The 24,319-nt window shown below is 36.8% G+C and overlaps 1 protein-coding gene across 29 annotated transcripts in view; it reads right to left on the bottom strand.

The window, feature by feature from the left end:
• The window catches only part of EPB41 (erythrocyte membrane protein band 4.1), a 202,403-nt gene that overhangs the window by 109,296 nt on the left and 68,788 nt on the right, over positions 1 to 24,319 (bottom strand). For 28 of the 29 annotated variants that reach the window (XM_059917026.1, XM_059917016.1, XM_059916986.1 and 25 more), the window contains 3 exons: positions 11,815 to 12,289; positions 7,327 to 7,539; positions 4,421 to 4,525 (listed from right to left, as the gene is read on the bottom strand). In XM_059917026.1, coding sequence (XP_059773009.1) covers positions 4,421 to 4,525; positions 7,327 to 7,539; positions 11,815 to 12,282 — 786 coding nt within the window. In that variant the 5' untranslated portion in view covers positions 12,283 to 12,289. Of the gene's footprint in view, positions 1 to 4,420; positions 4,526 to 7,326; positions 7,540 to 11,814; positions 12,290 to 24,319 lie in introns of those variants that run through there. The other variant, XM_059917090.1, reaches the window with a different exon arrangement.

Raw genomic sequence — 24,319 nt, 5'->3', positions numbered from 1 at the left:
TTATGGTATATTTATATACATACACATTCAAGGTATCTTTGGAAATCCAAGTGGAATATTTCAGTAGATAGCTGGATAAGCAGGTCTGGCACTCAGAAGAGTGATTTGAACCAGAGATATAAATTTGGGCACTTTCCCCATATAGGTGGCAAATGAAGCCATGAAAGTAGATAAAAATCACCCAGGGAGCATATAATAGAGTTAAAAGAAAGAAACTAAAGATAAACCTTGGGGAACATTTACAGTTAAGGGATGAAGAGAGGATAAAGAGCTGAGAAGTAAACTGAGAAGAAGTGACCAAGTGGTAGGAGGAAAACAGGAGAGACTGGTATCACAGAATCCAAAGGAATAGAACAGTTCAAGGATGGATAGGCAAGCTCATCAATGCTGAAAAATGGACAAAGAACATGAAGATGAAAAATTGTCAGATTTATCTTGGCAAGGGCAGTTCAGCAGAGTGGTAAGAGCAGAAATCAAAATGCAGTGAGTTATACCAAGTGCTGGTGAGAATGTGGCACAGCTGGAACTCTTAGTGCTGGTGGGAGTGTGAACTGGTAACACCACTTTGGAAAACTGATAGTATCTACTAAAGCTGAACATATATGTGTCATCCACAACCCAGCAATTCCACTTCTAGGAATCCAACAGAAATGAATATGACAAGATATGCACTAAAAGACATGTATGAGAATGTTCCCAGGAGCAGCATTCATAAAAGCAGCAAACTGTAAACAAGCCAAATGTCCATCAACAGTAGAATGCATAAATAAAGTGTGGTATAGTCAAACAATGAACTATTATACAGCAGCAAGAATGGATGAACTACTGCTACTCGCCACAACACGGATGAAACTCAAAAACATGATATTGAACAAAACAAAAGAAGCCAGACCTAAGAGCACAAACTGTATGGTTTCACTTATGTAAAGTTTAAAAACAGGCAAAACTAATTGATGGTGATAGATGTTAGGAAGACATCTGTTACTTTTGACAGAGCCTGAGGTAGGAGTACTGATTGTTAGGGGCTAGCGGTAGTGACTGGAAGGGGAAACAAAGTGGGATTCTGGAATCCTCCAGAAAAAAATCCTTGATTCATTCATAAATAACTTATTCCAAGCAGGAGTAAAATCTAGGAAGCAACTATTGGGTTGGCCAAAATGTTCATTTTGTTTTTTCCGTAAGATGGCTCTAGTAGCACTTAGTTGTCTTCAACTTTATTTGAAACAATTTTGTTAGATTATATGTGACAGCTGTCATATCAGCGTGCATTTAAAAAAAGACTTATCAAAATTGGTGAATTTTTAATATTGAAAATGGAAGGAAAAAAGCAACATTTTCGGCATATTATGCTTTATTATTTCAAGAAAGGTAAAAATGCAACTGAAACACAAAAAAAGATTTGTGCAGTGTATGGAGAAGGTGCTGTGACTGACCGAATGTGTCAAAAGTAGCTTGCGAAGTTTCATGCTAGAGATTTCTTGCTGGACGATGCTCCATGGTCTGGTAGACCAGTTGAAGTTGATAGCGATCAAATTGAGATATTAACTGAGAACAATCAACGTTATACCACGAGGGAGACAGCTGACATACTCAAAATATTCAAATCAAGCATTGAAAATCATTTGCACCAGCTTGGTTATGTTAATCACTTTGACGTTTGGGTTACACATAAGTTAAGCAAAAAAAACCCTCTTGACCGTATTTCCACGTGCAATTCTCTACTTAAATGTAATGAAAACGTTCTGTTTTTAAAACAAATTGTGATGGGCGATGAAAAGTGGACACTGTACAATAATATGGAACAGAAGAGATCGTGGAGCAAGTGAAATGAACCACCACCAACCACACCAAAGGCTGGTCTTCACCCAAAGAAGGGGATGTTGTGTATATGGCGGGATTGGAAGGGAGTCCTCTATTATGAGCTCCTTCCAGAAAACCAAACAATTCCAACAAGTACTGCTCCCAATTAGACCAACTGAAAGCAGCACTCGACAAAAAGCATCCAGAATTAGTCAACAGAAAATGCATAATCTTACATCAGGATAATGCAAGACCGCATGTTTCTTTGATGACCAGGCAAAAACTGTTACAACTTGGCTGGGAAGTTGTGATTCATCACCATATTCACCAGACATTGCACCTTCGGATTTCCATTTATTTAGGCCTTTACAAAATTCTCTTAGTGGAAAAAATTTCAATTCCCTGGAAGACTATAAAAGGCACCTGGAACAGTTCTTTGCTCAAAAAGATTAAAAGTTTTGGGGGACTTCCCTAGTGGCACAGTGGTTAAGAATCCGCCTGCCAATGCAGGGGACAGGGGTTCAAGCCCTGGTCCAGGAAGATCCCACGTGCTGTGGAGCAGCTAAGCCCGTGAGCCACAACTACTGAGCCTGTGCTCTAGAGCCTGCGAGCTGCAACTACTGAGTCCACGTGCTGCAACTACTGAAGCCCGCACACCTAGAGCCTGTGCTCTGCAACAAGAGAAGCCACCACAATGAGAGGCCTGCGCACCACAACAAAGAGTAGCCCCCGCTCTCAGCGACTAGAGAAAACCCACGTGCAGCAGTGAAGACCAAATGCAGCCAAAAAATTAAATAAATGAATAAATAAATAATTTTTTTTTAAAAAGATGCATCACTGTGAATCTCAGAACACTAAAGAAAGGTAGAAAGAAAGAGAGAAAAAGAAGAGAAGAAGGGAGGGAGGGAGGGAGGGAGGAAGGGAAGGAAGGAGGGTAAAAGATTCTACTAGCCTAATTCTACACAGGGCAAGAGAGAGGGGAGATCATACAAAGCATCACAAATCAGAATGGCTTTGACCTTCTCAATAGCCAACATTAAAAGCTAGAAGACAGTGGAGCAATGCCTTCAAAATTATGAAGGCAAATAATTTCAAGCCTAAAATTCTATACCCAACCAAACTAACAACCAAATACGACAGTACAATAAAGACATTTTCAGACATGTAATGTCTCAAAAAGATTACATCCCATATGTAATTTCTCAGAAGGAGTGCTCTATCAAATACAAGGAAATGCTAAGACAAAGGGGAAACAAGAGAAACATCACAGGAGAGAAGTACAACAAATCCCCAGGATAATGGTGATGGGAAATACCTGGGTCAACTATATACAAGACAGAGAGAGCAACTCATCCAGACTGGAGAAGTATGACTCAAAGAGATAGCATATTGAAGAAGGACTGTCACCACCACGATGGCTTTTGCTACTGTATTGTCCCTTTAACCTGACAATGCTAAGGAAGTCTTCTCCAAATTCATTTTTGTACAGGATTTACTTGGGCCATGTGCAAATGAAGTTCCTGCTTTCCTTTCTATGTTCTACTTCCTGGATCAGCTAAAGACCTTCATTTTAACCCAAAGGAAAACTCTGCTTTGACCTATTTCCAAGAGCTGGAAGTTAGCCATGATGAATTTAGAAGCAGAAAATATAGAACAGCCCATTACCCCAACCATATCCTGTAAGAACCTGGCCCATCAGACCTGCCAGATGCCCCAAATATGATAAGCTCTATGTTTCCCAGGATTCACTTGTCCACTGACTTCCCCAGAAGGGGTTCTTATAAACAATCAGAGAAGTTGAAACTAGATTATGATTCAGAGACATCAACTTTTTTTCCCAGAAATATTTTATCTAAGGGGGACAATAAAGCCTTTTTTTACACAGCCAGATTTGTTGTTTGCTGTACAATCAAATTCAGCTTTTACATTGGGCACTTTTAACATCACTTTATACAGAAATATATCAATGCATATAAATAAAGCAATTTACTATTTTCTCATTAAAAAATAAATAGGATAGTGAAAACTACTATAAGGAAATAAAACTTGCTGATAGGATTGAGTATGGATGACACCAACAATGGCAAAAAGTTTTCAATGCAACTGGAAGGTTTTGTACCAATGTGAGCACTGGAAGCTCAACTGCAAGATGAAAGAATTTCCTCTGCTGAATGCCTTTAGATGAGCCAGCTCCCAGCAATTTAAGTAGACTTGGTTCATAGAAAAATTACAACAGTTACATTAAACAAGTAGGTACTGGTACTCAGTGACTTCATTTATATGCCAAATTCAAGTATTCTCAAATATTCTAACATAAACCTGAGTGGGGTACACACACACAATATAAAAACATTCGATTTTATCTCACTGAGCTTGTATAACATAAAATCCTTTTCAGAGTATTTTCCTCGATTCATGGGAGAACTTTCTAACTCACAGCTGCAGAAAGTTTTTCACTGTAGTATTAGAGGTATTGTTTTGTTTTTTAATTACCTTCAATCTTTCCTTACTAAGTACACTGTATCTTGGAGAGGCAGGAATAAATACATTCTTAACAACAGTAAATGAATTAAAACAATTTTGGGGGGTCAGTTTCTTATCTTACAAGCAGTCTTCTCACCTTAGAGGTTGCATTATCCCAAATGGCTAGACCAAAGTAGTCTTCTTCCAAAAGATTGAGGTGTTCACATACTCGTTTAAGTAAATCTTGTCCCTTAGCATGTTTCTGCAAAGATACACATACTTTAGTTGAGGTTTCCTCTTATTCCTGCATTTATCACGAAATAACATAAAATGTCACTTTCCAATTTTCTCTTTTATCCTTGGTTACTAACACTTTCAGATGGCTGCACAGTGCAAGTAGAACAAAGTGAGTAACAAAAATCCTGTTTCTTAATTTGTCAGTTTAAATATGCAACACATTTATAGTTGCTTGGAAATGCTGCTACAATTCAAAGCAAAATTCCATCAAGCATCCCCCATCTCCATCCTAAACATTACATTCTTTATTTTTGGTGTATTTCCTGAAGCCTGCTATGGGTCGCTGTCAGTCAGCATGAGCACCTGACTTAACTGAATCAGCTGTCGACACTGACAATTAACAGTGACTATGGAAATCATTAGACTCTCTATCATTCCCAGACGAAATGTCCCAAGACAATGAGCTATGTCTCAACTCCCTGCAATCTCTTTGAGAAAAATGCATAAAGTATAAGCTTTTAGATACCCTCCAGACATTACCCGTTGCAGTGGCTCTTACAGTGGTGCTACAAATCATTTCTTAATGTTTCTCTACCCAGAAAATCAAACCATTACCAATTTGGGGTACTTGTATTCCTGTTTATAGGGAGGAAATGCCATAACTTAGGGACTGAGATTTAGAGTGAAAAAGTCCCTGCTTTTTCATTTACTAGCTAAACAACCTGAGTCAATTTCTGAACATTAGCTTTCTCATCTGTAAAGTGATAAGAATATGTATACCTGTCCTACCTAACTACTGGAATTGTTGAAAAAAATTAAACATGCTGGACTTCCCTGGTGGCACAGTGGTTAAGAATCCACCTGCCAATGCAGGGGACACAGGTTCGAGCCCTGGTCCGGGGAGATCCCACATGCCATGGAGCAACTAAGCCCGCGAGCCACAACTACTGAGCCTGCACCCCACAACTACTGAAGCCTGCACGCCTAGAGCCCATGCTGCGCAACAAGAGAAGGTGCGGCAATGAGAAGCCTGCGCACTGCAACGAAAATAGCCCCCGCTCGCTGCAACTAGAGAAAGCCCGCGCGCAGCAATGAAGACCCAACGCAGCCAAAAATAAATAAATAAATTTATTTTTAAAAAAATAATAATAAAAACTTTTTTAAATAATAAAAAAAAATTAAACGTGCTAATGTCTTCTGAGAAATACATTTTTTAAGACTTCCAAAAAATTAGAAATCTTTTTTTGGCACTTATACATGACATGTCCTTCTCTCAATGAGCTGAGCTATTTTTAATGACTATTAGTAATTCACATAGATGTTAATTCATTTTTAGACTTATCCCATCTATATTATATCATTTTCTTCATTTTCTCCCTTCTATGTTTTCACTCTATATGACAGAGATGATTAGGGAATTCTTCACATACAGGTCCCTACTCCCTTATTTATAATTCCAAAATTCAGAAGTTCTAAAAAGTAAAAGGTTGGGCTTATTTATTTTGTTTTTGTTCAAAGCTCATCTGAAGGCAAATTCTGACCTGAACTGTTATGGGCTATTTTTTATCCTTATTTATCCAACTTAGAGTGAATCTTCATATATTTTACCATAGAAATAATGTGTTTGATAATGTACCAACTGCTACACACTCTGCTGGGAATATTATGAAATTTGCAGAATATGTACTTGTTGCTTTTCTAAAACCCAAAATATTCTGAATTCTAAAACCCAAAATATTCTGAATTCTGAAACACATCTGCCCCCAAATGTTTCAGATATAAGGGACCCATATCTAGATTTTGGTCTGAATGGGAAGAATGAGCGTGGAATAGCTTTCCCCATCTCTAGACTAGCTAGTGGCGAGAAGCAGAAAGAGCAGACCCTAGGTCTTCTCCAGTTACCAGGTGTAGTAACTATTTTAAAAATGCAACAGTGTGTTTTTCTTGATTTCTCTTTCAAAACTTGGAGAGGGAATTCCTATTAGTAAATACAGTGTAATATTTTAGACTACTTATTTGTGTTTTGATATATTTGCATATAAATAATTCAATTTCAAAATAATTTTTTACACACCTAAGATACAAGCATATGTGAATTATATGTTTTACCAAAAGGCTATTATTAGTAATAATCACAATTGCTTTTCATCAAGCATATCATAATTGACAATTACTGCTCTAGTTAAAAAAATAGCTGATAGATTTTTAAGGACTTTTAACTTGTCTTGAAGAAGCAAAAGAATAACTGAAACAACTATGACATTTTTATTCAATCTTGATTCAATTATTTATTCTTTCTGGAAATAATAGAGAATTTTAATAAATGGGATTACTTGATTTAAGTTTTTTATATCCTATCTCATGGAGCTAAAGAAATACATTAAATAAAGCTCATTAAGGTTTAGATCTGGGAGAGCAGAAATGAACAGATAGTAATTTTTTTTTTTTGGATAAATACAGTTATGGGGACTCCTAGACCTAGAAATTGAGGCTATCCTGGGAAATCTAGTCATGGAAGAGCACTCTACAAATAACAAACCAATTTATTTCTTAAACAAAATTATTTTGGATTATAAAAGTAACACATGCTCAATTCACAAGATTTGAATAAATATAGAAAATTTAGAAATAGAAAAAACTGGAGAAGAAAATAAGACTCACTCATAATCCTTCCACACCTCCACCTCCAGAAAATCACTATTAACATTTCAGCCCATAGAAATATTCATTATACTGGGTCTTATCTCAGGCCATGGCACCACGTACCCAGCCCTACATGAAACAATTTGTAAGAGTTCTAACTACTTGAAATTGAAATGTGCTCACCTCCACAACACATTCATAAACTGTGTCATCCAACAAAGAAACCTTGCAATGCATGTTTCTGTGTCTTCTGATCGATTTCTGGGAAGCTTTTAATTCTCTTTCTGCTATTGATTCAGGACTTTCTTCTTTTACTTCTATTTTAGAGCAGTCTTCAAGTCCTCCTCCTTCCTCAGTCTGAAAATCGGGATCTTCTCTGTGTTCTTCCTGAGCAGGCTACATACCCATGACATGACCAAGTCAGTAACAAAGACATTTCACAAAACATGCCGTATACACGTTTGCCTATAATATTGCTACCAATAAAAACACTAACTGAAGAAGGAAAACTGTTAAAACAAATACGAGTGATATTAAGATTATTTTTCTGTAAGAGATATTATGATCTCCCAAAAGATCTACAGACTCTGCTATTCTCAAAACTTTATGATAGAAGGTAGAATCCCATCTTTCAAATCAATAAATGAAGGTTTCAGGTAAACCAGAGGACAGCAATCTGTTGTTCTCAGCACTACATTTTCTCCCTGACTATGCCATTGCCTATTATTAAAACCTATTAAAACTGAAACATCTTTGCCCCATGCTCCTCAGTTTTAGTGAGGTAGCCTTATGAATTGCAAAACGAGTTGTGATTTGTCATGTAGTCTAAATTTTATGAATGGGGAATTCCCTGGTGGTCCGGTGGTTAAGACTCCACGCTCTCACTGCCAAGGGCCCAGGTTCAGTCCCTGGTCTGGGAACTAAGATCCCAAAGGCCTCGAGGCGTGGCCCAAAAACAAACAAACAAACAAACAAAAAAAAACCCATAAAATTTTTTGAATGGCTAAGAGGGATTCTTGGGACCATTTCAGAGCATAAAGCAACATATGTATAGTAGGCTAACAACTGTAAATACCAATTAACTCATTTTTACCAGGTATCAACCATGATAAATTGCAAAGAAGATTCAAAGAAGCAAGAGACAGATTGAAATCTGGATCTCCTAGGGCAATCATTAACTCATCCCAAAGTAATACAGGTAAGTGAGACAACATTTTGGCATACACTTACTCACTTTCTTCACAATAAAATTGCTGAAAGGTTCTTAACTAAACCTCACTAATTCTTTTCTTTCAAAAAAAATACGTAGTTGACATTTAGGAAAAAGGATTTAATTATGTGGCTCCTGCTCCTCCTGCATTAGATATTGGAGGTGGTCTACAAGTCTCCTTCCCATCCTTCATGACCCTCTTAAATGTTACCTCTTCATTAAGGCCTTCACTGGCTATCCTCTCTGGCCTATCCCCACTCTACTAGTATTCTTCATGTTAGTACCCTGTTTATTGTCTTCATAACATTTATTACAATAAATAATTAATTTGTATTTACTACTTTTTTTGTCTCTTCCATTAGACTATAAAGTTACCAAGAGTAGGGATCATGTTTGTTCAATAATAATAATATTTAATAATAATCATGAGAATAATAACAAACATTTATATAGAAATTACAATGGGTCATTTACTGTTCTAAAAGCATTACTTACATGAACTCATTTAACCCTATGGGGAGGGTACTATTATTATCCCCCCTTGACAAATAAGAAACTGAGACCAGAGAAGTTAATTTGCCTAGGATCATACAGTCAGTAAGTTACATACCACTTTGACTCCAGAATTCATGATCTTAAACCTCTTTGCCATATTACAGTTTTTATTTACCAATGTATGTCCAGCTTAGGGCCTGGCACACACAGCAGGTTTTCAGTAAATTTGTTGAGTAAATAAATATTAAAAAATGACACATGGCTTCCAAAAAATCCAAGGTACCCTAGATGAAGGTTGGTGCAGTCCTACAATGCAAACTCACTTTTAAAAAATCTGGTATAGAAAAGGACCACTCAAATGAAATTCTACTACGAAATCAATGAATGAGATTTTAGTTAAATCTAAAATTAACTTTGTCATCTGTTTCAACTTCAGTACAAATGCTATGATCTTTAGACAAAACAGACTAGCCCTGATTCAAATGCTAACTAAAACAAGATATGGATTTTTGCATACATAAAGCAAAGGAGAAAAAAAGCAATTAAGAACCTCTTGAAAGTACCAGGCTTCCTGAAAGATAATGTAATTTAACTCTTTTGGTACTCCTAAAATTAAATTAAATTAATGACATTAAGATATGTAGCTTCTCTGCCTTTACTGTTCATGTTTATTAACTAAGTAATAATAACTAACATTTACTGAGTGCTTATAATATGTCAGGCAATGTCTTAAGAGCTTTACATGTTTATCTCTTTTAATCCTCATAATGGCCAAATAAGGTGAACATTATTATCCTCATTGTACAGAGGAGAAAACTGATAAAGCAAAAGTGTCACTTCTCTGCGCCTGAACCCTCTAGTCTGATTCCATAGCCTGCATTCTTAACTATTATACTATAAATAAAATTTTGTTTTCAACCTTGTTTCACTATAGCAAGTACACAATAACAACTTTATCCTAAACTTTACTCTTAGCACTTTTGATGTATAAGTAATCATTCTAGAAATACATATATTTTTTTAAGTCTAATGAAACTGTATAGCCCAAACCTGAGAACTATAATAGAAACATATAGGACTTATATTTTTTACAATGCAGATAATGCCCACATGCTTCAGAAAAAAAAAGACTTTGAAAATAACTCTTAATTTGTAGTTCAATAGGCCTGAAAATAAATGGGATTCCTAGAAAATAGTTTGAGTTACAGTACTAATATTTTCTCATGATTTTTGGACAGATGACCAAATTCACAACTCATATTTAGTTTACACTGTGACACAATTAAGGCTCCACCCAACTACTGTATGTTACAAAGGTGATATGAAGAGCTAACTTTCCTCATCTATATCCTACACTCTGTGGGAATATGACCTAGTTGGAAAAAATGACAAAGATAAGGCAAACATGGTTCAAACTTATCACACACCTCTGGGTGGTCTGAATCTATCTCATGACTTTTATAAAGATATCCATAAAAGGACCATGTTTGCTGATAAATTACCCCATTTCTAATAATTCCACCAAAATGAACTCTAAACCACTTCACTTTCTTTCCATCCCCCCGCCTCATTAAAAATCCTGGACTTTTTGCATTATAATAGCAAAATGTAAACTCATTTGATACATTTCTTTTCTTTCATTTTCTTTTCTTTGATTTATGCAGTATAAGTATCTTTTTAAAAATCAAGTTACCATACGACCCAGCAATCCCACTACTGGGCATATACCCTGAGAAAACCATAATTCAAAAAGAGTCATGTACCAAAATGTTCATTGCAGCTCTATTTACAATAGCCAGGACATGGAAGCAACCTAAGTGTCCATCATCAGATGAATGGATAAAGAAGATGTGGCACATATATACAATGGAATATTACTCAGCCATAAAAAGAAACGAAATGGGGCTTCCCTGGTGGCACAGTGGTTGAGAATCTGCCTGCCAATGCAGGGGACACGGGTTCGAGCCCTGGTCTGGGAAGATCCCACATGCCACGGAGCAACTGGGCCCGTGAGCCACAATTACTGAGCCTGCGCGTCTGGAGCCTGTGCTCCGCAACGAGAGAGGCCGCGATGGTGAGAGGCCCGCGCACCGCGATGAAGAGTGGTCCCCACTTGCCGCAACTAGAGAAAGCCCTCACACAGAAACGAAGACTCAACACAGTCATAAATAAATAAATAAAAGAACGTGAATTTCTTTAAAAAAAAAAAGCAAACTGGGCTATTCATTTCAGTAACAGTCAAGTGGTCTTAGTTTGCATTCAATTTCCAATCAGTTTCTCAATCTATTTCAAAAAAAAAAAAAGAAACGAAATGGAGGTATTTGTAGTGAGGTGGATGGAGTTAGAGTCTGTCATACAGAGTGAAGTAAGTCAGAAAGAGAAAAACAAATACAGTATGCTAACACATATATATGGAATCTAAGGGAAAAAAAAAAAAAAGGTCATGAAGAACCTAGTGGCAAGACGGGAACAAAGACACAGACCTACTAGAGAATGGACTTGAGGATATGGGGAGGGGGAAGGGTAAGCTGGGACAAAGTGAGAGAGTGGCTGGACATATATACACCACCAAATGTAAAACAGATAGCTAGTGGGAAGCAACCGCATAGCACAGGGAGATCAGCTCGGTGCTTTGTGACCACCTAGAGGGGTGGGAGAGGGAGGGTGGGAGGGAGGGAGATGCAAGAGGGAAGAGATATGGGAACATATGTATATGTATAACTGATTCACTTTGTTATAAAGCAGAAACTAACACACCATTGTAAAGCAATTATACTGCAATAAAGATGTTTAAAAAAAAAAATCAAGTTACCATTGACTACATGAATTTCTTTAGAGCAGAAACTCCAAAGCATCATGTTACTTATTACTAACAACTGGCTAGTAAGAAATAAAACCAAATGTTCTTAAATGAAAAGTAAAGTGTATAACCTCCCTTCACCTCCCACACATTCGCACACCCTTACCTGTGTTTCTGCACTGCTTAATGAATGAAGATCCAAGGATGGGTCTGTTTTGAGCTCAGGCTCAGGAGCTGCAATTGGGGCCTTTAAAATGATCTCTTCGTCAAGACTGGCTCCAAATTCTATCTCTTTATGACCTTCACCTTTCTCTTTCGCTGACTCTACTTCTTTGCCTTCTTCCTCAGAGACCTGAGATTTAGGCCTTTTGAGAAATGAGGAGAACAGCCGTGACAGGCCCCTGTTTTCTGATGTCCGCTCCTTGTTCTTGGTCAAATCTTCATGTGTTGGAGTGTCTCCATTAGATGTTTTCAGCTTCTGCTCACACTGATTATCTCCCTCGGCTGCTGCTTGAGAAGCCTCTTCCAGCTGAGTTTCCTGTTGACCTGAGTTTGTGGCTCCCTCACCCTCTTCTTTCTGTTGTTGCTGCTGTGGATTTTCAGCCTCAGCCACTAAACTCTTCTCTGTTGTCATGACGTTGCTATTAAAAAGAAGATGGAAAAGGGGAGCTCTTAGAAGTAAAACACATTACTGAAGGCAAAACCCTCACTTGGGTCAAGTGTACCAGAATTAATATTTGTAGGTATTTAATCACCAATAGACAGTACTCCAGTCCATTAAACATAAGACTTTCCATTAAAGCACAAAAATATCTTACCTATACATCCTGGATAAATTATTAATGCCTTGACTTGCTAAAGTTATGACATAGAGAAATTAGCTTAAAATAGTACCCTCTGAAGCCACCTTAGTGAAATGTATCATATTTTAAATTCAAAGCTCAGAACTGGACATAGCAAATACAGTTTTATCCTTCCTAAAAAAAAAAAAAAAAGATGTTATTTATACACTGTCCTTTGAGGGTATCAATCTTCAGGTGCTGGATTTGCAGGAATTATATTCAAAAGTCTCTACACCCCAAGAGATAATGGGATTAAAAGGTTCCCCAACTCTTTATTATTCTTTTTCTTTATATTTCTCAGAATACATAGACTTCATATTAAGAACAGAAATGTAGAATTCTGTTCATTTGTTATCAGACTTGACAACAGCAATGACAAGTATACAGTTAAAATAATCACAAAAGAATTCCTTAGGTTTTCGTGTTACAACAGTAAATTACAACCTCTTGCAGAAGAATACGACTTTAAGTTCTTTAAGACCTTTCTTCCTTCTGACAAATATGATTTTGAATGCTCAACATTTTTAAGAGTAGCAGTGAACTATTACAACAGAGGAAACTAGAGAAATAATAGAGAAAAAGAAACAAAATAGAGAAGAAAAATTTAGAAAGCAAATGTTGATTCAAGTATAAGAGAGGAGAAGGCAGACTGTAGACCTCACATATTTCAAACTTGTTGGTTTCTAGCCTCTTGATCTCAAAAATCCCAGTATTATTAGTTAAGCCACATAATAATGCCAAAGAGCAATGTCACATCTAGTTTACTAAAGGATAACCAACACACAAGGGAACTTTTGAGCAATTTGACTACTGATGGCCTTCACTTTGATTCACTGCTATACCTAAAAGTACTCCACTCAAAAAGCAGCATTTACATTGTCTCTGCATCTGCTCCATACTATTTAGATGAAGTAATTTCATTTGGATGTTAACAATCCGAATTAATGAACCATATTTAGCTCATTCCCTCCTCAGGACCTTTACACTTGCTGTTCTCTCTGCCTATGATGTTCTTCTCCTAGATATTTGAAAGATGGTCCTCGCCTCATTACTGCCTCTGCTCAGACATCACCTCTTTAGAAAGCCCTCCCATACACACCCTATCTAAAATAATGGCCCTTACTCCTCCAGATGGCCTCACAGCACCTACTGTACTTATTATTATTTACGAATATGTTAACTTATTTGCTTACTGGTTTATTGTCTTCTCTCCCCCCAGCTAAAATGTAAGTTCCATGAGGACAGAATGGTCCCTGGCACGTTATACGTATTAATAAAAGTCTGTTGAATAAATTAATTTCAATTGAATATACCTGACAAATAAAAACTGCAAAGGTGTTCTCTAAATTATTCGAGTAAATTTACTTCAAATGCATAGGTCCTATGCTAGGTGCCTGGGATACAACAGTAAACAAAACAAAACAAATAAGGTCTATGTCATCATGGAGTTTATATTCTTGATTCAACTTTAACCAGTATAATGAAAGAAAACTTAAGAGAACTCTTATTTACAATATGAGTGAAATCTAAATATTTGTGTGTAAATGGAACAAAACAGTGAAAACAACGGAAGGAAGCTAATGGTACTGAGAGCTATTTCTGTGTCAGGTCCCGGGTAAGGGATATTATCTACATTATTTAAATTAAGCCTTTCAACAACCCTGAAAGGGAAAGTGGAATTGCTTAACCTCATAGTTGAGGAAACTGAAACTCAGAAAGTAATTGGCCCAAGGTCACACTGCTAGTAGGTGACAAACCATTATAAGTGGTATTGAAATAAATAAAGGTATATTAATAAAAGGAAAAGCCTTTATGTGAGCTCTTACTGCTGATCTACTTAAATTATTTTATTTTGAGCATTAAAAATATTTTAAGCAATAAAAATATTTACAAAAGCATATATTCTAGTCTCATCTATTAAGTCATCAAAATTATTCTGCACTAATAAAATATACAATTCAGTCTTTATAACATCACTTAAACATTTACCAACCAATACACATTCTGAATTTGCTACCCTTGAGTTAGGTACGCTTGTACCTAAAAGAAATAAGCTTCTTTTCAATTCCTCCTTATATTAGGAGTAGGCAATTGATTTTTCCAAAATTATTTTTCTTTAATCTCTAAGTAATCAAACTTGACCCAGAAAGAAAACTTGGATATCAAACCACCAGCTATTCTAAAAGAGTAATGATTTGATTTCAGAGCACCAATTTACTTCATACTTCCTTTGCAAAAATAAACAGAGGACAGGCTGAGAATTGAGCACTATTTTCCATGTATTTCAGATATGACTTTATCATTCATCTTACTGAAAAGACACAGAAACCATTTCTATATTAAAATTTTCCTATACAACAGACTTTACAACAAGGTCTCATAAAGATCCATAAAAAAATTACAAATCATTTGGGAACATTTTAGCAGATATGAAAATCACTCAAACCTCACTTCTAACAATCTTGTACTTGTATCTTTCAGTAAATAAAGAGTATTTTTCTTGTGTTTTCAATATTTTCTTATCATTAAAAAAAGAAAAAAGATCTTCTAAGGATATTCCTATAATTGCTTTCACATGAAAGGGTGTCATCTCTAAGAAAATAGCTGAATGAGTACTCAGTTGTTTAAAAACACACACACACACAGATGGTAACAATCTGTGTGCTATATGAATGCTTGTTAAATTTTAATGTGCATTGAATCACCCAGTAATCTTGTTAAAATATAGATTCTTATTCAGCAGGTCTGGAATGGGGCCTGAGACTCTGCATTTCTAACAAGTTCCCAGATGTTGCCAGTGCTGCCGGCCCACTGACCACACTTTGAGTAGCAAGGCAGAGAAAACCATTATTTCTTTGGAAACATACTCGAAATGCCTGAGAAACAAAGATGGCAAAAAGCTACTTTCAGAAAGTGGAATATGAACAGTGAGAAATACTTGACACACTAAATGCTCAACAAATGTTTGCTGAATTAATAAATGAAGCATGGGCTTCCCTGGTGGCTCAGTGGTTAAGAATCCGCCTGCCAATTCAGGGGACACGGGTTTGAGCCCTGGTCTGGGAAGATCCCACGTGCTGCGGAGCAACTAAGCCCATGGGCCACAACTACTGAGCCTGCGCTATAGAGCCCAAAGAGCCACAACTACTGAGCCCGCATGCCACAACTACTGAAGCCCATGCACCTAGATCCCATACTCCTCAACAAGAGAAGCCACTGCAGTGAGAAGCCCACGCACTGCAACAAAGAGTAGCCCCTACTCACCACAGCTAGAGAAAGCTGGCGCACAGCAACAAAGACCCAACACAGCCAAAAAAATTTTTTAAATAATAAATAAAATAAATTTTTAAAAAATGAATGGGGCTTCCCTGGTGGCGCAGTGGTTGAGAATCTGCCTGCCGATGCAGGGGACACGGGTTCGAGCCCTGGTCCGGGAAGATCCCACATGCCGCGGAGTGGCTGGGCCCGTGAGCCATGACTGCTGAGCCTGCGCGTCTGGAGCCTGTGCTCCGCAGCGGGGGAGGCCGCGATAGTGAGAGGCCCGCGCACTGCGATGAAGAGTGATCCCCACTTGCCACAACTGGAGAAAGCCCTCGCACAGAAACGAAGACCCAACACAGCCAAAAATAAATAAATTAATTAATAAAATTTTTAAAAAAAATGAATGAAACAAAGAATGCAACATATTATTAAATGTAGAAGCTGACGATTAACATTTTTTTTAGAACTCATTTGGTGCTTAATCAAAAGTTAATTGAAATTTTTAACCGCAGATCTGTGGCAATTTCAAGTTGTCTATGCAGCCATAACACTTGCCTAGAGTCAGTTTCTGTGTATCTCTATTGATATGCTCTCTTTGCCACATTTAGGAAGGAATGATCCAGTCATATGAATTAAGAATTAAAGAACAACATCTATCAGTGCAAAACCAATACATTTTGCCACATAACTGGACATATGTAAAAAACAAGCTGAATACAAGTAAAAAAGAGATGAGAACACAATATAAGGAACAAGCAGAAGGGCAAACGAATTCTTAGAACTTATAGAAACCAACCTCAGATAATATCATAAATGCAAGAAAACAACCAGGAAATGAGACAATGCAGATTCAGCAGAGATGCTACAATTCAGTCTATGCAAGGAAAAACAGATAAAAATGAATTATTAAGGGCAGTTTTCACGTTCCTTTCCAGCCATGTACACATGGGTAGCAATGCATTTAGTAAGAGCCACAAGAGCAAAAGGAGGTGGGGTGGATGGGGGATATAAAAAATGAAACCGATAAATCAGGCAAGTACCTCCAGTTAACTCTGAGACTGATCAGAAATAAACAAAAAATAAATAGCAAAAAGAAAAAAATCCTATGGGCCATTTACTAAAAGCTCAAATAAACTCATCCTGACAAATCTGTTACACATGCAGCCAAGTTCTCCACCTTACAGAAGATAGGATGGGTAACCAGAAAAAAAGGCACAAAAAAGTCAAGCAGCAAAGACAGGATAAATGCTCTACAAAAAGGCCCTTCCTTTGTAAATGATACTATTTTTCATTCTGGATCCAAAATCCAAAAGGAGGTATCTATTTACTTAATGTCAGAAAGAGGTCTTCTGATTAAAAAAAAAAAAAAAAAAATCAGCACAGCCATGAAGACAAAGTGATGAGTTCCCATTTCATTTCAATCCTAATCCTCCAAACCCCAGGAATTATACCCCATCTGGTATCAAAGATACACTTGTTTTAACAGTGTACATCTGTTGACTTCAGGCAAATCAGATCTTTAGAAACCTGATACTGAGCAGATTGCAAGGGCCAGATGATATCTTTCAACTTTTTTGTATCTCTTTCTAACATTAGTATGGTCAGTGCTCCACTAATGTTTAAGTGGAAAACTTGGTAAAAAAAAAAAACTACAGTTTGGCACCATTAAGAAAATTTCCCTTACAATCACCATTTAGGGATAAAATTTAATAATTTAATTATTGGTAATACTCCTCAAATTAGCTCACTGAACATCTGTCAGTGTTTACTGGGTGCTAATCATGTATAAGGTTTTGGCTCAGCTATTTGAGAGGGACCCAAAAAAGATAATATACAATTCTTAAGGAGATAAGACATATATACAAATTACTAAAACACAAGGCAGTACCTGGTGCTTAATCAGACAAGGCCTCATGAGTGGAACCAATTAAGCACTAGAGAAGTACAAAGTAAGTACTTTCAACTAGAGTGATCACAAAAGGCCATGTGGAAAGGGCGCTTTTTAAGTTATGCTTTGAAGCATGAGTGTAAGATGTCAATACAAAACAACCTAAAGTGCAAAGGACAAATGAAATTCCAGATACAGGACTGAACTGGCATTAGTAGAATACTGTAGCTATTCAAGAATTAGCAAGTAGTACAGACTGGGTGATATAGGGCTACAAAAGGGAAGTAGAAGGAGATAAGGTTAGATTAGTTGCCATTTAAAATTAATTCTAACTGAAATAATAATAATAGTAGCTACTTTTATTGAGTACCTACTAAACACCATACATTATTCTACACACTTTACCATGTTATCTTAGAACCATTCTATAAGCAGGTGTTTTCACTTCCCAGATAAATATCAATAAACACATTCTGGGAGGTTAAAAATTTTGCCTCAGATCATAGAAGTAAGCCCATGTTTTAATGAAACTATTAATATACTACAAGCTGGTGATTCTATTATAAATTCCCAGTATAGTGTCTGTCTTTCCAAATCTTGGTATTTCTACCCCACTGTTCTCTGCTAAAGAAAACCCTATCTGGAACCCTCCTACACTGTTGGTGGGAATGTAAATTGGTGCAGCCACTATGGAAAACAGTATAGATGTTCCTTAAAAAACTAAAAATAGAGCTACCATATGATACAGCAATTCCACTCCTGGGCATCTATCCAGAAAAGACAAAAACTCTAATTTGAAAAGATACATGTACCCTAATGTTCACAGCAGCACTATTTACAATAGCCAAGACATGGAAACAACACAAGTGCCCATCAACAGACAATTGGTTTAAGAAGATGTGGTATAAATATACAATGGAATATTACTCAGCCACTAAAAGAATGAAATATTGCAGCAACATGGATGGCCCTAGAGAATATCATACTAAGGGAAGTAAGTCAGACAGAGAAAGACAAATATTATATCACTTATATATGGAATCTAAAAAATAATACAAATAAGCCTATATACAAAACAGAAACAGACTCACGGACAAAGAAAACAAATTTATGGTTACTAAAGGGGGAAAAGGGAAGTGAGGGAGGGATAAATTAGGAGTACTGGATTAACAGATACAAACTACTATACAAAAAAAATAGATAAGCAAGAAGGATTTACTGTATAACACAGGGAACTATATTCAATATCTTTTAATAACCTATAATGGAAAATAAGCCAAAGAAAAAAATATATATATATAACTGAATCACTTTGCTGTACACCTGAAACTAACACAATATTGTAAATTAACTACACTTCAAAAAGGAGGAGGGGGAGGGGGAGAGGAAACTCCTATCTGTTAAGAATTTATGGACAGGCTTTCAATCTGGCCAAGACCACCTCTATTCCCACCAATTTCAAGTCCCCAATTCATGTACATATATTTCTCTTCCCATGGAGTGTATGTGAAGATGGAATGGGGAGACAGGGAAAGACAGGCAAAGAAAACAGATTATGAAAGGACTTGAATATCATGCTAAATAGTTCAGACTTTATCCTGAAGGCAGAGGAGAACCACTGAAGGTTTTTAAACAGGGAAGTGGATAAACAAAGTGGAGGCAGGACAGACTAGAAGCAGAGAGAAACTCAACAAATGACTGGGTAAATTCAGGTTATCAGTGAATAAATTCACAATGGGAATCCCTAGGGAAGCTGAAACCAATACTGGGCAGAGAAACTTGAAAAGCCTTGCAACCAAGGTTTAAGAGCTACTGGTTGCCCTTAGTTTCTCTAGCTTATTCTCATTAGCATGTTTCTCAATAACACAGGCAATTTCATGTCTGAGCCCGAAGGTATTTTTATAACATACTTCCTTGACCCACTCTGATAAATGGCTTAGTAAAAGAGGTCTAGCAATAGAACCAAAGTAGAAAAGAGAAGGGAAAAGAGATGGATATCTCACAGGCATCTCAGTACATGTCCAAAATTAAACTCTTGATTCTCTTTTTCCTATCCCAGTAACTGGCTTAATCATACCATCTAGTAGCACTAACCAGAAACCTAAGTGTCATCCTTGGCTCAGCCTTCTCCATTTCGCTTCCCGATCAAATCCATCTGTTAATCCCATAACCTCCAAAACAGAATTAGAATCAGTCTACTTTTCACCTTCTATACCACTACCATGTTTGTGCAAGCCTCTTTCACTTCTCCTTGTATGATCTCAACACCCTCACCTTGTTCCACTTTCCTCCTAGCCTCTATCCTATAGTCATACTAGCCAAGTGCTCTCCTGGCTTAAGTCATTTGTACATGCCATTTCCTTGGACTGGAATACACCCCCACCCCTTCAATAAGGCTGGTTTCTTCTTATGCCTCAAGATTCAGCTTGAATAATTCCTCCTCAAAACAACCTTCCTTGACTGCCCTAATATCTACATAAGTCTCCCCATAAGTCCCTTCCCCATTTCTCTAGCCAGTACCTATTTATTTCCTTCACAGTACTTCTCTCAATGTATATGAACATACTTGTTGTTTATCTGTCAGTGTCTGTCTTCCCCAATCCACCACCTCCAACCACACTGCAATATCCATGACAGAAGGACTGTTTTCCCTTCCATGGTATACCTAGTACTTAGAACTGAACTTGTGCTGCTACCTAGCACAGAACCTAGCACAGAACCTAGTACAGAACCTAGTACCTAGCACAGAACACTGTGATAGATATTCAATAAGTATTTGTTCAGTAAATGGATAAATATAAGGAAAAAGAATAACTTAGGTTTAACCATATCAATTATACATATACAGGATGGATGTTATTCAATTTGACAACAGTTCATAAGAAAAGAATGTTAAGGTCTTGAGTGAACACACTCCAACAGAGGTAAAATTCTAAAACAGCTAACAATCTTTAGCTTCATTTCTAGACTTACAATGACCAAAGCACTCATTTGACTCTTCAACATGTATTTTCTGAGAATGTTACTGTGTTCTAGGCAATATGGTAAGCAGTAGGGCTACAACAGTGAGAAAGACAAACATAGTCCCTGACCTCCTGGGCTACACTCTCCATCCAGAAGATCATGGAAAGTTACAATTGCTCAGTTCTCATTAGTTATATTACATCTTAAATCTTACATTCAGCTCTGGGCAGTTTATTTTAAAGCAGCAGTCCCCAACCTTTTTGGCACCAGGGGCCAGTTTCGTGGAAGACAATTTTTCCACAGACGGGGCGGGGGTGTGGGGGTGGTGGAGGTCGGGAGGATATGGTTCAGGCAGTAATGCGAGTGATGGGGAGCGATGGGGAGCGATGGGGGGCGGCAGATGAAGCTTCCCTCTCTTGCCCACCACTCACCTCCTGCTGTGCAACCCGGTTCCTAACAGGATGGGGACTGAGATCGGTCCACAGTCTGGCGGTTTGGGGACCCCTGTTTTAAAGAAACCTGTTTTAAAGAATCTGTCCAAAGAAGAGATAGAACATAATGATGGAATTTGAAACCATGTCATAAGGTAAATAACTGAAAGGTATTGGGATACTTAACCTAGAAAAAGAAAACAGAGAACAGGGAAGTGATTGTTGCCCTCACAAATTTCAAGAGCTGCCACATTCTATGTGATTCCTAAGAGCAAAACTCAGATTAGTCAGTGGAAATTACAAAGACACAGTTTTCATTTCAAAATAAACGGAAGAAATTCCTAATAATTTGAGATATCTAATAATTTAATGATCTGCTTGGGAATGGTGAGCTTATTATCACTGGAAATATTCAGTCAGAAGCTGAATGACCATCTGTCATGGATGCCAGAGAAAGGGTTCTTCCATTAAGTGGGTCCTTGCATTAAGTGACCTCTAAGGTTCCATGCAATGCTAAGATTTTACAGATAGAAAGGAAGGTAAGGAAGAAAATAAAAGGGACATTAGAATAGTGATGCAACTGGGTTATTTTTTAAAAGGCTGTAGTATAAAGTCAGTTACCATTTGGGTTAGAAGAATAAGGGGGAAAAAAAAGGATAAAAGGCCATTTTACTTCTCTAATCAGAAAACAGAATCCAGTAACATTCCTTCATACAGAAAGAAACAAATGTTCAAGTATTGAAGTCTCAGAAAATTAGCTAGAAAATAGTTTGTTTCCCAATAAAATCAATCTCCTCAAAATGCAGGAAAGTGTCTTTCCATTGTAACTCAATTTAAGTATGCTAATCAGCACTTCTAGAAAAACAGGATAACCATCTATGTAAAATATATAAATGGTAGTTTAAAATATACAAAAGAGCTTCTTTGTGATTCTCCCTTCATCCTCCCAAAGTTATTTGGACCTTAAATTACTCCTTATGTGGACTGTTAAAGAATACTTGCCATACTGAGTGAATCAGGAATGTCACTCAGCATGAACATGCTGTTTTCAACAACTTGATTTTTAATTTAAGTCATTTCCATGGTGACTAACACCATTGAATCAACTCATTCAAAGATATTTTTAAATAAACAAACTCTTACTCATCTCCTTCTAAGAAGACCAAATACTGTATGCTCTCTACTTCCCTATAGAATTCAAGCTTGTACTTAGATGATGTCTAGACATACTCTGAAAGTATACCACCTGGGCCCTCCCAGAAGAATGCACTATCCCCGTGATTACTACGCATCACTGAGGAAGATGTGAGACCAAAACATTCATTTCCCACAGAACTAAGTTTTACTCTCTTTAATTGTCAAAATGTGTTAGTTTAGCCATTCTGAATGGAAACCTTTATTAAATGGATAATGTGCTTCCTTGATTCATTTTAAAAACCTATAGAACATATTAAACCTTTATTGACTTAGTCATCATTATGAACCTCAATTACTATGCAGCGCTAATGTCCTCAAGGGCTATTTTAAAGTCTATAAGGATGGTGAGCTCTGCAACATGGATACCTGAGTACTGTGGGGGTTTTGTGTGTGTGTGTGTGTGTATATATCTGCCTTTAATAGTTTTCCTGTTTGTTCATTTGCAGAATTAGCTTATATTTCTTGCTGATGTCAAGATGGTCTGCCAATGAGTAGCTTCCAACATCTCCTTTTCTAATCTGCTGTTTGTTAATCTACCATTGACTAGGAAGACAAATTGCCAAGTGTGTTACAATTGTGTCTAAAATAAAAGAAGTGCAAAGAAAGAGTAAGACTAATGCTTCACATTATTCACTGGAATAATTTAACACATGGATTTTGTGAAATCTATTTTAGCCCTTCAAATATAAGCCTACTTTGAGGTTCCCATTACATTGTAACTAGTTGAGACTGTTAGATAAGTGACCTTCAGATAAATCACACCAATATAATGACCATTCTCTTTCTTTACAAGTAGAGATCAAAAGCTTTAATACTGTTATTCATATAAAGTGTTGTATTCATATAAACTCTTTTGGAAAACCAAAAACGAAGTAACAGTTTAGTCTGAAAATGTAACAGAAAAGGAGGAGAACTATTTAACAGCATCAAAAATCTCAAGGTAAATACAAATAAAACCTGAAAATTTCTAGCTACCCAGGGGGTTTAGCTAAGCCTATGGAACTTTTCTTACACGCTTGTTCTTATTTTATTATCTTAGAGCCAATTCAATCTAACAATACTTACTAATTTTAAACTCAAGAAATTCCCTAAGATTTATTATACTAGTAAATTTCACTTTAACCAGAAAACTAGGGTATAATAATTAACATCTGATTAGAGTATAAGTATGAATAGAAATTAACATTGGATCATGGGTTGCATTAGCAGACATTGTGAAGACTGGAAAATAGGCTGTGGTTGTCTCCCACTATTGTTAAATGTGAAAAATATACTACAGTCTACCAGAAGATAAAATGCTTTCTCACACTGTTTGGCACAGAAACAAGATTCAGTAATGACGGACTATTTCAAATGACCCACTATTTGCTAAAAGCATTCAAGAAAATTATTGACTATGCTTGATGACATTTTTCTCTCTCAAAAAGGACGTGCCCTATTATTGTGTACTTAATTCTAAGCAATAAAGAATAATTTATTGGCGACATGAATATATCAGGAAACTTGGCAGAAAGTAATAATTTCACAAAGTTGGTGGGTTTTTTTTGTGGTTTTTTTTTTGGCCGTGCCATGCGGGCGGCTGGTGGGATTCTAGTTCCCCAACCAGGGATGGAACCTCGGCCCCTTGTAGTGAAACTGTGGAGTCCTAACCACTGGACTGCCAGGGAATTCCCCACAAAGTTTTTATACTGAGAAAAGAGGTAGGTCATAGTCAAATATGTAAGCTTATAATAAACAAATTTTTTAAACACTTAAACAAAAGTAAGGCATGATTGCATGGTCAAGGATTCTACAAGCATATAGAACTTGTAAGGATAAGGCAATTCTAGAAAGTGAAGTTCATTCATTACATTTCACATATATATATCAAGTGCCAGATTCTTTTCTAGGCCCTGGGGATATTGCAGTGAAATTTTCTCTACACAATCAGAAATTTTTAGAAAACATGAGGAAAGTATTAAAGACACAGTCATGAACAGCAGGGAGATTACAGGAATATATGATGAAGTTTTAAAAATAGCATTCCAAAGGACTACTTACAAAAATGATCAAAAGGCTGAACCCCACCAAAGGATGGAGAAAAAAAAA

Source organism: Balaenoptera ricei, chromosome 1, assembly GCF_028023285.1.
Source record: "Balaenoptera ricei isolate mBalRic1 chromosome 1, mBalRic1.hap2, whole genome shotgun sequence".
Taxonomy (NCBI): domain Eukaryota; kingdom Metazoa; phylum Chordata; class Mammalia; order Artiodactyla; family Balaenopteridae; genus Balaenoptera; species Balaenoptera ricei.
This window is presented reverse-complemented; position numbering and strand designations above follow the sequence as displayed.